A 16,714-nucleotide genomic window follows, 5' to 3' on the forward strand; every position below is an offset into this window, starting at 1 on the left:
ACAGTATTCCAGTCATGTGAGCTATCCCACCATGTCTCCATTATTGCTACAAGATCGTGGCCCTGCAACTGCGCACAGACCTCCAACTCTTCCTGTTTGTTCCCCATGCCGCATGCATTGGTATACAGGCATTTTAGGGAGGTAATTGAGCATGTAGGTTTCCCTGGAGGAGGATCTACCGTAGCTATACGTGCTCTTGAGGCAGTTTGCCTCCTTTCTTCAGGAGTGGCAGAATACTATGTGCAGTTTTGGGCCCCTTGTTGCTGCTCTGCTTGGCCTGGTCTATTCCCCAGTCTAGTGCAGTGGCATGAGCATTGCCACCCTAGACCCCACCCCCAGACACATTCAGTTTAAAACCCTCCTTAGCAAGCCGGCCAGCCTTTTACCAAAGATACCCTTGCCTCTGCCAGACAGGTGAATTCCATCCCTCCCTAATAGGTTAATGTTGAAGGATGTCCCATTGTCATAAAACCCAAAACCCTCACAAGGCACATAACCAAGAGTTGATATGCATTATCTGATTTGTGGCTCCCTCTTTTCCCTTAACCGGTAAAATGGAGGAAAAGATAACTTGGGTGCCTGAATTTTTCACTGTTGATCCTAGGACTTTGAAGTAGTCTTTGATTCTACACAGGTTGTGGCTTGTTATATCATTCATGCCCACATGAAAGCGCAACAGTAGGTAGTAGTCCGTGCTCTTGACAAGCTGTGGTTCCTTCTCTCAGCTACACCTTGGATCTCAGCTCCCGGAAGGCAGCATGCCTCCCATGACTTTCTGTCAGGTTGGCAGATGGGCCCTTCAGTGCCTTTTAACAAATAGTCACCTACTATGAGCACTCGTCTTCTTCTGGTACCTATTGTGTGTTGCTGGTATTGGTTTCTTGTTTTGGTGCCCACTGTGTGCTGCTGGCGCAGGTTCTCTGTGCAGGCCTTGCTCATGGGTGTTTATATCTGTTAAAGCTTCATATTTGTGTTTTTTTTGTTGTTGTGATGCTGGAGGGTAGAGACTGTAACAGAGGTTTGCATTTTACTCAAAAACTAATAGGTGCTTATATTTGTTCAACAAGGGAAATAGTCTTTTCTTCATCTTCCTTGAATTTCCCTGGGCAGCCTATGATCACACAGAGCATCAACTCACACAGCTCTTCTTCCTTGCACAGGAGTTGGGGTGATGACCTGCAATCCCAGGGTACCAATGAGGTTTGGCCAGACCATTAGTTTCTAGATGATTGAAAGGCCCAGAACTATTTGCCCAGCACTTGAGGCAATGGATCAGAGCAGACAGAAGAGAAGCTGAGGGTCAGGGGATGTCACGACACAGGAGTGCTCACACAGTACTTACATCATATTTCTCACTCGCCCAGTCAAGCCAGTGCTCTCTCTTGGGGAACTGCTTGCTGCGATGCTGAAACCTGTTTTTGATGGCAAACTGAGGAGAGACAGGATTTTGTTTAATGGCATTGCAAATATTTATATATTATGTAAACTGTTCTGGCATTAAAGACGACATTCCTTCTAGTGTTTAGAGGGTGATAAAGGTGACTTGCTTAGAGCAGTTAACAGAAGCATCTAAGGGAATATAGTATTTAAGGCCTCACACTGCACATCCAGTGAGTGTGCACGTGCGATCAGGTGAACCAAACAGCCCAGAGTAGACTCTCCCAATGTGGGTTGCTGTTAGGAACTTCAGACTTATGCACAACAATAAATAGAAGAGTGTCATATGCACAGGTTTACAGAGCTGAATGGCTGTAAGAATACATCGCAGTATGAGAAGCTGCATCTTGTAGATATTCCTCGTACCTTGACACTGAAAGTAAACAAATATAGTCCTGAAGAACTCTTAAATCTTTCTGCATGGAAAAACATGCAAGGCTGAGCTGGACCTTAGGGGCAGCACTTTAAGCAATGGCCAAAGTCACCTATAGAGATTTGGTTTTGACAGCGCTCACTAGATAAGCAATGGTCTGAGCTATAATAAGCTGGCAGATCTGCATGGAGAATAAAGCAGCCCACAAATGAAAAAATCCACTGATCATAAAGTTGAGGCACTGCAAAGTTGGGATATGCAGTGCTATTCATGCAGATTTAGCTCCCCTCCTTGCAGGATTGCACTGACACGTAACCACCCTGACGTCTCTCATACACTAGGGATCAATATAACACTGCATTGTAAATAACATGCTTTTAATAAGCAATAATTTTTTTGCTGATAAGATACACTGGTAGCTCTGCTCTTAACTCATGTCAAGGCATGTTTGTCTCCTACTACAGGGCTGCACAAAGGTGCACAAATGAGGAAGAAATGATTCCCAGAAGATGGGATAAGCTTTTACACATCACTGACATCCTACTTTGTTTCCTTTGTGTATAAATTCACATATAAACCAATATCTATATTACAGATAAATAAAAAGGCGGTCTAAAACGGGAAGTGTCAGTAAGAAGTCTCCTGTAAGGAAAAAAGTGGAAAACTTCAGAGGCTTTCCTCATATTATGACAGATTTCTGATCTGGGCAAGTTTACTGAACAGCTTTAAAATTACTGCTCGGGTTTTTGGGAATACAAATAGTACTTACTCCAATGCATTTGGAAACTTGAACCATTATATTTCCTTGAGGCTGAACTTTCTTGTACATTCTGCTTCCAGCTACAAACACAGCTACAATACACAAACAGAAAACAAAAGCAACTCAGGATTAATTGAAAATAGCAGCAACTAATTTGGTGTGGAAATTAACAGTCAAAGAGTTACATCAGGGTGGGAATAAGCCTCCTGAGGAGCAATGAAATGATGTATTGGCATGTTGTCATATGGTGAAATAAATCAAATTAATACCAGCATATCGCTTCTATTTAAGACAAAGGACTAAATATGGAAACTCTTAGGGTGAGCCCTCAGTGGGACATTAGCTTAACTGAAGGATGGTCAAAACAAGGACCACTTAGGAGCTTGACTCTGGTCTTGCCAGCCCAGATTAAGACAGCTTTATGGGCTCTTTTCAGGAGCCCAGGACGCTGCAGCTCATGTCACGTGGGGACACGTGAGGCTCTGCCTGAACGGCAGGACTTGCCAAGGTGTCCTCAGCTCCCACGCCCAGGCACGTTCCCCAGCCTCACCCTCCCATGTGCGGGCCAGGACACAGGCAAACCCCCACAGCCACCATCCGCCCTGGGTTGGGTCCATGGACAAGATGGTGTCACTGGCAACTGGAAGCCCCCCCAGGTGGGCTCCCTGTTAGGACCATGAAGGAACAGGACCACACGGGATATATACTGACACCCCCCAATCTCCTGCTTTTTGTGCTGCAGCAGAAAGGCTTGGGGAGTGACCCTAGTGCAGCTAGTAAAAATGCAGGTGTTTGAGAAATACTGACACACCAGTATGGTATTTCTCCAGTGCAGGGACAACTACCTTATACAGTTCGCTGTCCTGGACTATGGATAGTTTCCAAAAGCCCCATTTTCTCAGAATTCTCACACTTAATTCAAAAGATCTTATTTATACACCTCAGTAGTCCAAGAAATACAGACAGTAAATTACATAATATACAGTATTCAATGGTATATTTGTGCCCCTCCCCAGCCCCATCAGTCTCTCCTGGCAAATCAGTTTCCTCTGTAAAAGCGAGTTCTTCAGGTTAATCCCATCCACCTGAGAAAAACATTAAAGTCAAAAATTGCAGAAACAATCAGGTATTGGTTGGGGATTTCTACCACTTTCTTATTATTCTGAGATTGTTGTTATCTAATCACGTCTACAGCTGAAGCAGCAAGATGGAAACAGTTTCACTTACCCAAGGCAATAGCCATAAGGGCAGCAGGAACTCCAAAAGCTAGTGGGTAACATCGCTGTTTGCTATGAATGCCACACTCTTGAGCTGAAGTACAAAGTAACATTAGGAAAAAAGTCCCAGTCATGACTGCCAGTATTTTACATAGGGTTTCTGTTCTTTGCATTCATTGTTAACTCAAGGGAAAAAAAAAAAAAAATTAAAAAAAAGATCTCTGATGAAGTTATTGACAGAGTGGATAATCAGTATCAAACTTAGCTTTCATTATTGAAAACAGGAACTACACATCATAAAAATCACAGAATTGTTCAGGTTGGAAGGGACCTCTGGAGGTCATCTGGTCCAGCCCCTCTGCTCAACCAGGGCCACCTGGAACCGGCTGCACAGGCCCATGTTCAGATGGCTTTTGAATTATCTCCAAGGAAGGAGACTTTACCACATCCCTGGGAAAACTGTGCCAGTTCTTGGTCACCCTCACAGTGACAGTGTTTCCTCATGTTCAGAGGGAACCAGTGTTTCAGGTTGTGCCCATTGCCTCTGGTCCTGTCACTGGGTATCACTGAGCAGAGCCTGGCTCTGTCCTCTTTGTACCCTCCCTTCAGGTATTTATGTTCATTGATGAGCTCCCCCTGAGCCTTCTCTTCTCCAGGCTGAACAGTCCCAGCTCTCTCAGCCTCTCCTCGTAAGAGATCTACATTTAATTTTACACTAAGAAGTGAAGAATTCTACTAGAACGGTCAAATGCACGTCCTTGGTGAGAAATAAACTAGACTACAAAAGTTTTGGGACAAGTTCATAAAGACATAAGTAACATAATAAAAGTAGCTTGTTGAATAAAATTCTCAAACACCACACAGCCCCCAGCAGTAGTCAGTGATTTGACTTTATAAGCTTCACGCATACATCCTGAAATTATGCTCAGAGTGTGGACACAGCTACTAACAGGGAAAAGTAAAATACTAAATAAAGTTATTACCTTTTTCACCATATTTCTTCTAAAAGGAAAATTAGAGAGTTTGATTTGAAAAAAATATTAGCTTGAAGCTAATTAGTGTTTTGATTTAGTTGTATTAGCCTTTTGTTTAAACCTTTACAGGACATAATGCTATCACTTTCCTCAGCTGAATTTGTCTGTTTTTCCAAGGCAGTTTTCACCCTGTATCAGCATGGAAGAAAAATGCATAAAGCACAACATGCAGATCTCCTTCCATTTTGGGAAAGGATTGAATTTGCATTAAGCAAACATCTAAAATGCTTCTACAGAGTCTGTTCAAGTCAGGAAATCCAAAGGCCAGAATTTCAGCCCAGTGCTTTAGGGTTACTCCAGCACTCATCTGCTTCTAATTGACTGGAGGTTAGCAAATGTGACACACATCTACAAGAAGGGCCAGAAAGAAGATCTGGGGAACTACAGGCCTGTCAGCCTGACCTCGGTACCAGGGAAGGTTATGGACTAGATCATCTTGAGTGCCATCATGCGCACGTACAGGACAACCAGGCCCAGTCAGCACGGGTTTATGAAAGACAGGTCCTGCTTGACTAACCTGATCTCCTTCTACAAGGTGACCTGCTTATTGGACAAGGGAAAGGCTGTGGATGTTGTTTACCTGGACTTTAGTAAAGCCTTTGACACTGTTTCTTACAGCATTCTCCCAGAGAAACTGGCTGTTCATGGCTTGCATGGGCATACTTTTTGTTGGGTTAAATACTGGCTGGGTGAACTGGCCCAAAGAGTTGTGGTAAATGGAGTTAAATCCAGTTGGTGGCCAGTCACAAGTGGTGTTCCCCAGGGCTCAGTATTGAGGCCAGTTCTGTTTAATATCTTTATCAATGATCTGCACAAGGGGGTTGAGTGCTCCCTCAGTAAGTCGCAGAGGACACCAAGTTAGACAAGGGTGTTGATCTGCTCGAGGGCAGGAAGGCTCGGAAGAGGGATCAGGACAGGCTGAAGCCAACTGTATGAGGTTTCACAAGGCCAAGTGCTGGGTCCTGCACTTGGGTCACCACAACCCCATGCAGCGCTACAGGCTTGGGGATGAGTGGCTGGAAAGCTGCCAGGCAGAAAAGGCCCTGAGGGTGCTGGTCAACAGCCGGCTGAACATGAGCCAGCAGTGTGCCCAGGGGGCCAAGAAGGCCAACAGCATCCTGGCCTGTATCAGCAATAGTGTGGCCAGCAGGAGTAGGGAAGTGATTGTGCCCCCATACCTGGCACTGGTGAGGCTGCACCTCGAATACTGTGTGCAGTTTTGGGCCCCTCACTCCAAGAATGACATTGAGGTGCTGGAGCATGTCCAGAGAAGGGCAATGAAGCTGGTGAAGGGCCTGGAGAACAGGTCTTGTGAGGAGCAGCTGAGGAACTGGGATTGTTTGGCCTGCATAAGAGGAGCCTGAGAGAAGACCTTATTGCTCTCTACAACTACCTGAGAGTAGGTTGTAGCAAGGAGGATGTTGGTCTCTTCTCCCAAGTAAGAAGTGATAGGACAAGAGGAAATGGCCTCAAGTTGTGGCAGGGGAGGTTTAGATTGGACATTAGGAAGAATTTCTTCATGGAAAGTGTTGCCAAGCACTGGAACAGTCACCATCCCTGGAGGTATTTAAAAGACATGTAGATGTGGTACTTAGGGACATGGTTTAGTGGTGGACTTGGCAGTGCTAGGTTAATGGTTGGACTTGATGATCTTAAAGGTCTTCTCTAACCTAAATGATTCTACGATTTTATGCTGTTTTCTTTCTTTGAAAAAAAAAACAAAAACAAAAAACCAAAAAAAACCCCACACAACCCCTCCCCCCAAAAAAACAACACACCACCAAACCAGCCTTCCTCAAACTCCTGCCAAGCACATCCATACACGCCATCTGTGTAAGCTTGCCACAAAAATCCATACACATATGGATCAGTGAATTGTTTGCTTTTTGTTTAAGATCACAGTATTTGTTATAAATAGAAGAGAAAATAACTTTCTCCTTTATGATATGAAAAACAGGATTTACACTTTGTCACATGGATAAACATATTCCCATGTGCAGAGATGCTTCTGTACTTTGCATGGGCACACTTTAGAATAGTCTCCACTTCCGGAGTAGAGGGCTTTCTCCCCCCTTCCCAGCAAACAGTACAACTCTTTTCTTGTGTGATATTTTTAAAAACATTGGAAGAGGTATCACATTTGTACCTCCAGAGAATTAAAAAATGCATTAGGCATACAAGTTGATGGCTTCAGCAGTACTTCTGATGCTAAAGTCTCTTCATATCTCAGACTGGTTTGGTTTTGACAGTACCTCACCCGTGAGAAGTTGGATGACATATATGAAAACTTGAAGACAATTTGCCAGATAACTCCACAAGGTGTCAAAGAACAGACTGTTCATTTAAACATAGCTGGACTGCAATCCAACACTCATCTTCTTCTGATGTTTAACTATTTTATAAACAAATGTGTGGCCTTACCTCTGAGAATTGGGGTGACTATAGTAGAGATGAGACTTCCAGCATTAATGGACAAATAAAAGATAGAGAAAAATCTAGATCTTTGTTTTTCCTACAGTAAAAACAAAAAGAAGTTTACAAAGTCTTAGCCAGAACCACATTGATCAGCCTAGATTGAACAATCAGCAGCTCTGTTTGCACAGTTAAAGACAAATAGTTATCCAGTTCCTTCTTCAGCTACTCAGGAAACACTACAGTAATGTGCATGTCTAAATATGTGTATTATTAGAGTATTATAATAGTCCAACATTAGTAAGACCATCTGTATGATTGAAAGTCTGAAAGACATTGTTACCTGATCATCTTCGAACTGATCTCCACCAAATGCTGACACACAAGGTTTGATCCCACCAGTACCAAGTGCAATGAGGATCAAGCCAGTCATGGACAGAGCACTGGAACAAAGTAGAAAAAAGGGAAAAAAGTATCACTTTGCTTTCTTACTGAAAGCATACATATGAGACTGATTGCAAGACAGCATTCAAATTCTTGTAGCATAAGTTTAAGATATAAGTTGTCCCACTCTTCATCAACCCGTAAAACACCCATGTACAAGGCAACTCACATGTGTAGAGCTAAATTATCAGGAGAGCCATCTCTGTTGTCATCTGACAGGTCATTTATGGAGCTCACAGACATGACTGCCTGCCCAAACGTATAGACAACAGACAAGGTGACAATGGTCCTGTTATAAGGAGAGGAGATACATTTTTAGATATGTTTACACAATTACACGCATATACATACACACACAGATAATGCAGACTTTTGCTTCTTTCAAAGATCCTTAGTAAAGAAGCATAATTAATAGATATGATAAGTTGTGGGTTCAACTTCTCAGAAGGTACTGCAAAAATCTGTCCACACATCTCTGTCACAATATATCTATTCTGTTTTTTTGCTGTTTTCTTTTTTTTTTTCTAGTTATTATAATTTTAGCTAGTCTTGTTTAATTAAGCAAGGCAAGATGACAAATGGAACCTGAAGATATCACCAGGTCACAGGAGTTAAATATCTTCAGTGATTGCCTTCTTAATAACCAACTCAAGAATGCTGTTATCGTATTTCATATATGGTGAAGTTCAAATTGACTGCTCTACAACACTGAAGTACACAATTTACACTGATTTTAGTATTGTTTAAACATTCTTTATGTTCTTTTATATTTTAGCTGCAAGGAGTAAAAAAAATAAAATTTAAAGTCTACTTTAAATATGGAAACTCCCCCAAAATACCATCATGAACAAATATTACCCCAATCTCAGTTCTAAGTGTACCAACATCTTTACAGAGGGGAGCAAGAGCAGCACTGAAGAGCACAGGCTGCAGGCTTTCGTCCTGGCTTTCCTCTGCCAGAAGGTTATCTTGGAAGGTAACGCTACAGAATCACCAACCCCCACCCCCATGCCTTTAGGGTTCATTCCTCTTCCTTGTATGTGAAAACATGTCCTGTTTTAACTTTGTTGGAGCTTAAGCACATGGCTACAGCTTAATCCACATTCATCTGCTTCCTCAGATGGGGCTCCATTCAATAGGCCCAGACCCAGCTCTCCAGTTTGGAGGAAAAGCAGGAGAAATAGGATGCAATGATGTGAAATTACTTAAAACTCTAGTTTACAGGAGAAGCAGTCCCAAACCCAGTGCAGGCCATGATAATGAAGGGCCAGGCTCAAGGACCTGGGACAATCCAAATCTATTTGACAAAGCCAAGAGATCCTCACAGCAAGCTTGGAGCACCCTGATACAAGAGGGTCAGAGGAAGCATCACTCACACCACTGACCAAGTTCTTGCTTTAGAATAAGATTTCTCTGACTTTAAAATGCTTTTCCCTGTAGCAGGGTAAAAACGTATACAAAGAGGGGCAATGGTGCATCTATTTAGTGTTATTTTGTAGATAAATGAGAATTTTTTTAAAAAATAACAGTTCCATATAGCTACTTTAGCTGCTTAACAACTTGGGAGAAAGTTTCCAATTGAAGTTAAACCTGAGCTGACGAGGAGAGAAACTTCTGGTTTTTATTTGCGAGGCTCATAAGCATGCTGTGAAGACAACACTTACACAATTAGCACTGCATAGATGGTACCCAATTGAAAAAAAAAATTGTGATTTCTGTACCATTTTCCCCAAGGACTTCACATCGGACAATATGTGAGCAGGTCCCAGCATGCTCCTTGGAAGACGTTACACAAAGTACATTGACTATGGAAGATTTAAATCTCTCTTATAAGCATGCTTAATAGTGCTCGGGTAACCTCCTCTTCCTCTTGATTTTTCACCAAATTGTTTAAGCCTTCCTCATGGGACCTTGCTGTATTTTAGGGCATCTATACATTAAACCCATGCTTTTTCCAAAACCCTGGTTTTTTCTTGTCAAAAGTTCCATTTTTTCCAAAACCCTAAACCATCCTATTGAGCTCCTGTTATGAGTCCGGTAGCCACTGGCTTGCAGCTGTGGCATTGGTATACACAAGTACCAGAGGAGAAGGGGTGCAAGGTCTGCAAAGCTTCATCTTGATAAAACAGGTAAAATCCAAGATATATTTTAAAAAATAAGTCATACCATCTAATCAAGTGAGTACATAATATATTTAGGCTGCAATCTGCAAGATATACAGTTACTCAACGAGTTCACACTGATCAGACCAGCTCCACAAAGCACACTTCACAGTGGTTGCACCCAGCACTGTCAACACAGTGGAAGATGGCGCAGCCTTCAGCTGACTGACTGCACAGCCAGCTTCATCTCTAGTCTCTGGGAGACCTTTGACAAGTCGGCTAACATTCCTGACTCGTATCCCTCCATAAAATCTTTATTGTGCTTTTTTTTCCAGGCAAAGTAAACACTGTTAGAATCACGACATTGGTAAAGGACAGTGAGATCAGGCTGTTGGAAATAAATTGGTTACATTTCAAAGCACATCGTTCAGCAGTGCCTTTCTGAGCAGCTAGCCCACACAGGTAAACATCCAGAATTCATCATTTAAAGAAAGAGTTGCAACTCTGTAAAACCTCCCACTGAGCTGTCAAGTCAATACTGAAATCGCAGAATATTTTAGAATATATTCCAATACCAGGTAACACGGTATTTCACTATTTCATTGGCCACTTGCAATAGATAAAGAGGCAGTCCAATGTAATAACCTCCAATATCTATTTTCACAGCTTGGTGAATATTTCCTTAGTTTACCTTACATTTTGTCCAGATGAGAGGAAAAACATGCAGCACACTTTGAAAACAAGCTACTGCCCTTAACTGACTAGCAGAACTTTAACATTTGTTAACTTGCAGTGCAGTTTCAGATTTGAGCTAAATCAATTAAAACCTCAGACTTTGGAGAGAAAACCCACAAACAACCCTGAAGTAGCTAACACTAGCTCTGAAGTTGTTGTTCTGAGCTGCTGCTTTAGGTGATGGTTTAAGTAACACTGATCTCAGGTGAGCTTTCATGATTTTTGGTGGTTTTCTGAGGAAGCACTCACTTGAACTTTCCCAGCCAAGAGTCTGCAATGAGTGCTCCAAGGATTGGTGTCAAGTAGCACAGAGCAACAAACGTGTGGTAGATGGCTGTAGACAAATTGTCATTCCATTGCAGGAAATACTTGAAATACAAAACGAGCACCGCTGCAGGAAGAACAAAACAACGGGTTACAAACCAAAGTCAGGGCTGAGTAAGTAATGGTCAGCAAGAGGAGACACGGGACATACCTCGCATGCCATAGTAGGAGAACCGCTCACAGAACTCATTGATGACGATGAAGAAGATGCTCAAGGGGTAGCCAAAGCAGCTTGGCTGGAGGCAAGAGACAGACAGCGTGAGCTCAGAGCTGTGCAACACAGACTAACATCACTCACTGCAACCCACAGATTGAGCAAGCTCAGCACAGACTCAGTGGGAGTGGGTAGGTACTCAGGGGTTAGGAGGCTGCATGGGCTTCTGTGCAACAACACTGGTTCACCTGAACCAAGAGTCAGTTCTCACTTTCTCCTCTTGGACCTCAGAGCTCTACAGACTTCTCATCTGCCCATTGCAGATCTTTAGCAATGCTGTATTTTACCTTCAAGCATTGAGCTATGCACATTTGAAATCTTCAGCATCTAATCCTTAGAGCAATCTTGATTGGTATCCAAAAATACGCAAAAAGCCAATGTTTTTGGGGGGAAAAAACCCCAACCAAAATGAAAATCAAAACTCAAAGATCCCACCACGCTAAACCCCCACAGCACACCACAGTTAGAAGTCTGGGGCTCTTTTTAAATACCTCCAGTTGAGACAAACACACATTTAAACATTTTATTCAAACGAATCTCTCAGGAAAGCTCCCTATCCTTACAAATACTCTGCTTGATGAAGAATCCTTCATTTATTCAGGCTTGCTGATAGAATTGACTTTACTCCTAACCTAAAATGCTGTGGCATTAACTTCCAGATTTACTGAGCCTTCACCTGCTGCAATAGGCATTCCAGTGTCGCCATCATGCAGCTTGTGACGTGGCTCTTGCCTTTGAGACAAAGGGAAAAAAGCATACATCAAGTAGAAACCTGGCATGATGAGTAGAATAGGAATCGCCTACTTTTCTTAGAGGATGAATACACGGTATCATTTCTATTAAAATTACTAGGAACACGAGTTGAACATAATCCTGCCTTTTCACATTTTTTAAATGGGATTAATTCTGTAAGTTGCAAAAATCAGATTTTTAATAAGCCTCAGAATACCTCAGAGGTAAAACCATTATGAAACTTAAGAAGCACATACAAGGAGAAAAAAAATGGCATGGTTTGTCTTCATGTTGTGATGGTTTAGGAATCAAACCAATCTGTATTCCATGTACAACAGGAAAAAAAGTTAACTTTGTAGATCAAAAGGAAAGAAGCCTTACATGGGAAAATCCTGCCTGACGCAAGTGAATTGGAGAGCCCGTGTCTCCAGCAAAGCGTCTGGCCAGAGCCTTAATGAACAACACAACACTTTGAGACTTGTGTGCTACAATAGGCATTTTGTGAATACTGCAAGAGAAGTGAATATAAGAGAGTAGCTTATCGCTTAGCCTGACTCAGTGATGAGGACGTCCAAGCAGCCTGAACAGCATTGATCTTTGTTATCAGCTGAACCAAGCATACAGTGCACACTTTACCCGCGGTTTGATAAGCACTGAAAGAATCTAACTTCAGCTGAGACGAGTGCCAGGTGGGACTCATCTAGCTTTAGAGCAACCAAAATTAGAGGCCTAAATAGAAACTTGTCACTCTCGCACTGTCACATCCTCCGTGGGCAAAGAGAGATGTCTCCAAAGGAAGACCATCCACGTGTGTGCCAAAAGTAGATGAAATCCACTTGAAGGTGCCTGTTTCCCTCAGCTGAAGATAGCAGGAGCTCTAGATAACTGGGCCCAACCTGGACACAGCTTTTGGTGGACCGGAGTCCATACAGAAGAATGCTATCCAGCCCTGTCTGTGCACCATCCCCTAAGGCATGCAAACGTTCATGCTCCTGAGGAGATGGATGGAGAACCACATGGTGAAGGTTTGGCTCAGTAGCCATTAGATATAGCCAAAGCATTTTGATTTCAATAGTTTTTGGGTTAGGCCCCAAATTAGTAACCCACACTGCATGACTGGTTTCTGCCAGCGTAATTGGGTATAACCCAGCTGGGGAGGAGAGAACGTCCCCATCTGAAGCAGAACAAAGCCTTCCTTATGTCTGGTCTGCCTACAGAGAGAAAAGGACAGGGCAGTCCTGGCCCATGGGCTGGTGGGACCCATCGCCACCAGAAATTCACAAAACCTCACTAAAATATTTTTGACCTCAGGGTTCTCACAAACTTCACCAGTGTTACATCACACCACCCAACTGCTTATTGTTTAAAAGGGTGTTACATGGTGATCTGGGGAAGTAACAAGCTTCCACCAAGGCTGGGTTTCCATTTTAAGCCACTAGCACTTATGTACCTGGCAGGGACATTCTGCATTCCTGTGCCAGCACAGCAGTCAGTGGTGGGTTTTTACTGGCTGCCCCTGAACTGGTGGAGATCTGCATGTCACAGCTGTGTCTGAGCATGAACAGGGACACACAGGAGAAAGCTACAAGGTCCTTCCAAAGGTAACAGACTGTCTTCTGTTTTTCCAAGATACTACAAGCAAGAAGAGAATATTCAGCTATGCCTTGATAATATGATGTATACTGTTCTTGTTTTGTACTATTCTGTCCTCAAACCTCTGTTGTGTTATACATGTGCATGCACAGACATTTACTGAAACATTTTCTGTTGTGATCCTCATTGCCCAGGAAGCACTTTGTCCACCACTGAAGAGGTAACCTGAAGGTCACGTTTTATAATGGTCTCCGTAACCTTGCCCTGCCCTTGGGATGCCAGGCACAGGTCTGACACCACCCTGCTGCACAGCTTTGACTTCGGCTGCTGAGGAAGCCACTAAGCTGCGAGAAAGCTGCAAGGAAATCTGCAGAGTAAAACCTTGTGAGATAAGAAAAGCGAAGGCAGAGATAGGGTTGCTGAGACAGCTGTCATTAACAGTTCAAAGACTCAAGAGGAAGAACTAACACCGAAAGGTAGAAGAGTCCTAAGGGGGAGTTGGTGGACGATGACAACTCAGCTACATGAAGGGTGGGATCCAAGGACCCTTTTCTTCCCAACTGATGTCTGCTCAAGCCAGCAAAGGCTCTTCAGGCACTATTATCAATGTGGTGAGCACACCGATGCTTAACTGGAATTTAATAAGCTCCCAGGCTGCTTTGCGTGTATTGGCCAATAACTCATTTTATACTTTCAAAATATGTTTATGATTTTTTGTGCACTGCTTAAGTTACCCAGACAACATAACCCAAAGAGAATCAGTACAGCAACTTTTTATAAGAGAAAACAATACTTACCGACTTGCCCTTTCTTGTACCTTTTGCAGCTATGGAGGAAAAAAAAAACCCAGAAGTTAATGGAAACTACTAAGTAACCATTCCTTTAAAACCAGTGGAAGACATGGGAAAAGTTCAGCTCGAAACAAATTGTGAAACACAAACACAGTATAGTTCAGGATGAGTAAATTTTCAGTTTGTAGAAGGGGGACTTCTCATGGCTCAAGAAGGCTATTAGGAAAAGCTTCACTTGACAACCTTTTGTTTTTCAGGCTATGCGTAGACTCACATACACTCCCAGGGAAAAACCAAAAAGGACTGACAAGACAGAGCACCCCATCCTACTATGACTGCTCACCACACATCATTCAAGGTGGTGGTAGACCTCCCTACCACCCACAGTAGCTGAATCCTGTTTCAATTAATTCTCAAGGATTTTACCTTAAAGGCAAGTCAAGAGTGAGGAATAAACTCAGGATGCCCTGCCAAGGGTGCATGCCAAGTCCTGAAAAGGGACAACCTTCCCATAGCTCAGCCTTCAGGAGGCCTGCATACATGGCCCAATGGAGTGGTCTGCATTAGCAGGCATTCCCATAACCTGGAGATTAACCTAGAAAGCCCTGGAAGCAGAGGAGGGGTCCCACTGAGATCAGCAAGAGCAGACAGCTGCTTGCAGCCCTGAAGTCACTTCCAGCTGCTCACAGCAGGTTGACTACCCCAGCAGCCCTCCAAGCACTGTCCTGCAGGGCTTGCTTGGCTCAAGGGACAGGCTTGAAGGCTGAGCTTGCACTGTTTCAGATAAAGGATCCGTGCCCACATAGTGGATGTCAGCATTTCCTATAAAAACCACATGAGTGTGTTCATTATCATTAAGATAAGACCAAGTACAACATGTGAACTTTGAAATCCGTGCTTGCAAATGAAGTGTGTCCATAATAGATCTCTAAGAAAAATATGTTTGCCAAGACCATTATTTAGTCCATAGTTCACAACAGATGAAAACAGCTGACAGCAACAGTGTAGTGTTTGACACAATACTAAATGAAATCACTTTCAAAAATTATTAAAATTAATTAATCTGATTCTTTCCTTCACTGCTGTGGACAACTGCCTCCAGAGAGAATAGTATTACACAGGTGATTCAAAAATCCATTTTTGCAGAAAAAAAGTAACATCCAGAAAGTGCTAACACATCAGCTCCAGGGCACAGATATCAGAGTCATTAAAGTTACTGGTAACGCCCCTTACACAGCCCAAGTGAGCAGATATACTGAAGGACACCGAGACACCAGCGACAGACACTCTTCATAACAACTCCTTATTTCCGCTTCTTGGCCTTTCAGCACACCATGCATCACACTGCCAGTTTTTTGTAACATGTACACGGAACATCAGGTTGCACAGCTCACTCCTGTGTTAGCTACTCCTTGGGAAAAAGTATCAACGAACTTGTAGTTGGTTGGGTTTTTTCCTTTCCAGAGGGCAAAAGTATCACCTCTGCAAGAAACCCTACACAGAGGACACTGCAGAGGCATTTTCTCCAGACAACACTGACTGATTTCAACATTTAAGAGATACATTTATTTCTCAACCATTTTTACTTTACCCCTCTAGTCTCCTTTTACAGCAAGAGTCAGGAAACTCCTGAGGGCATTAAAGCCAGCACTTCAAAATGGGCACCTAAACTGACTGAGGAACTCCACTGTTGGGCAGCTTCAGTGTTAAACCTACAAAAGCACGGAGCACCCAGCATTTTGCACTCAATTCAATGATAAATCTGGCATTTGCTAGCGGCACATTTGAGCAGTGCCTCTTTTGGGCAACCCTCAGTACCTCTCATTCTCTCCCCACAAAGAATGACCTGCAGAACTGGTCATTTCACCACAACACACTGAAGAGCTTCACATTTTTCAAACTGAAGCTCTAAGTAGTTGTGCACTTTGTATTCCCTTAAGATATCAAATATCTTTAAGCAACGTAAAAGCAGAAGCTGCTTAATTCTTGGCTTAAGCACTGCATCTAAATAGTTATCAGTGGGCCACTCTCCTTCCCACACTTGCAGACAAGGTGAGGGGCAGCCTTATGGCTCTGACCGCTTCCCCAGCAGCTCCCACCAGTATGGTTTCCTGCAGTCACAGAGATGCTGTGGGATGCTGCAGCTCTTGCAGCTCATGGTCCCTGTCACCAGATGGGAGCACATTGCCTTGCTCCATGCAGCCATCACAGCAACTTTGCCTGGTTGAAATACTTCATGTCTGTGGCTACACTAAATCTGTACACAACCATACTGTCACCTAGGATGTTGCTGGTTCCAGGATGAGCCTGCTCTCCTGCCACCTGACTTGTGGCACAGCCAAGCCTGTTGCCACTGCTCCTTGGAGCAGCCTTACAGCACCTACACAAGGATGCTGCTGCCATCAGGACAAGTGACTCAAGGAGTCCCTGCTTCACATCTCGCTCTTCCAGAAAGACACTGACACTGAAACCATAAAAGCAAACCTGTAACACAGCAAACCTGATATTACATGAGCAGACCCAGCTGCATCAGGTTTCTTTCTCTT

At 43.2% G+C, this 16,714-nt stretch overlaps 1 protein-coding gene across 1 annotated transcript in view; it reads right to left on the minus strand.

Annotated features, from left to right (window-relative positions):
- Window positions 1-16,374, minus strand: part of SLC15A1 (solute carrier family 15 member 1) — a 30,438-nt gene extending 14,064 nt beyond the window's left edge. Inside the window, exons 1-9 of the mRNA XM_086482049.1 lie at window positions 16,339-16,374; window positions 10,990-11,074; window positions 10,764-10,905; window positions 7,847-7,966; window positions 7,577-7,676; window positions 7,243-7,333; window positions 3,798-3,881; window positions 2,580-2,662; window positions 1,343-1,429 (exon numbers count right to left, since the gene is read on the minus strand). Of these exons, the coding sequence (XP_086338175.1) occupies window positions 1,343-1,429; window positions 2,580-2,662; window positions 3,798-3,881; window positions 7,243-7,333; window positions 7,577-7,676; window positions 7,847-7,966; window positions 10,764-10,905; window positions 10,990-11,074; window positions 16,339-16,374 (828 nt within the window). The remainder of the gene's footprint in view (window positions 1-1,342; window positions 1,430-2,579; window positions 2,663-3,797; window positions 3,882-7,242; window positions 7,334-7,576; window positions 7,677-7,846; window positions 7,967-10,763; window positions 10,906-10,989; window positions 11,075-16,338) is intronic.
- Between the last annotated feature and the right edge of the window lie 340 nt (window positions 16,375-16,714).

This window comes from Leptosomus discolor, chromosome 1 (genome assembly GCF_034619465.1).
Source record: "Leptosomus discolor isolate bLepDis1 chromosome 1, bLepDis1.hap2, whole genome shotgun sequence".
Taxonomy (NCBI): domain Eukaryota; kingdom Metazoa; phylum Chordata; class Aves; order Leptosomiformes; family Leptosomidae; genus Leptosomus; species Leptosomus discolor.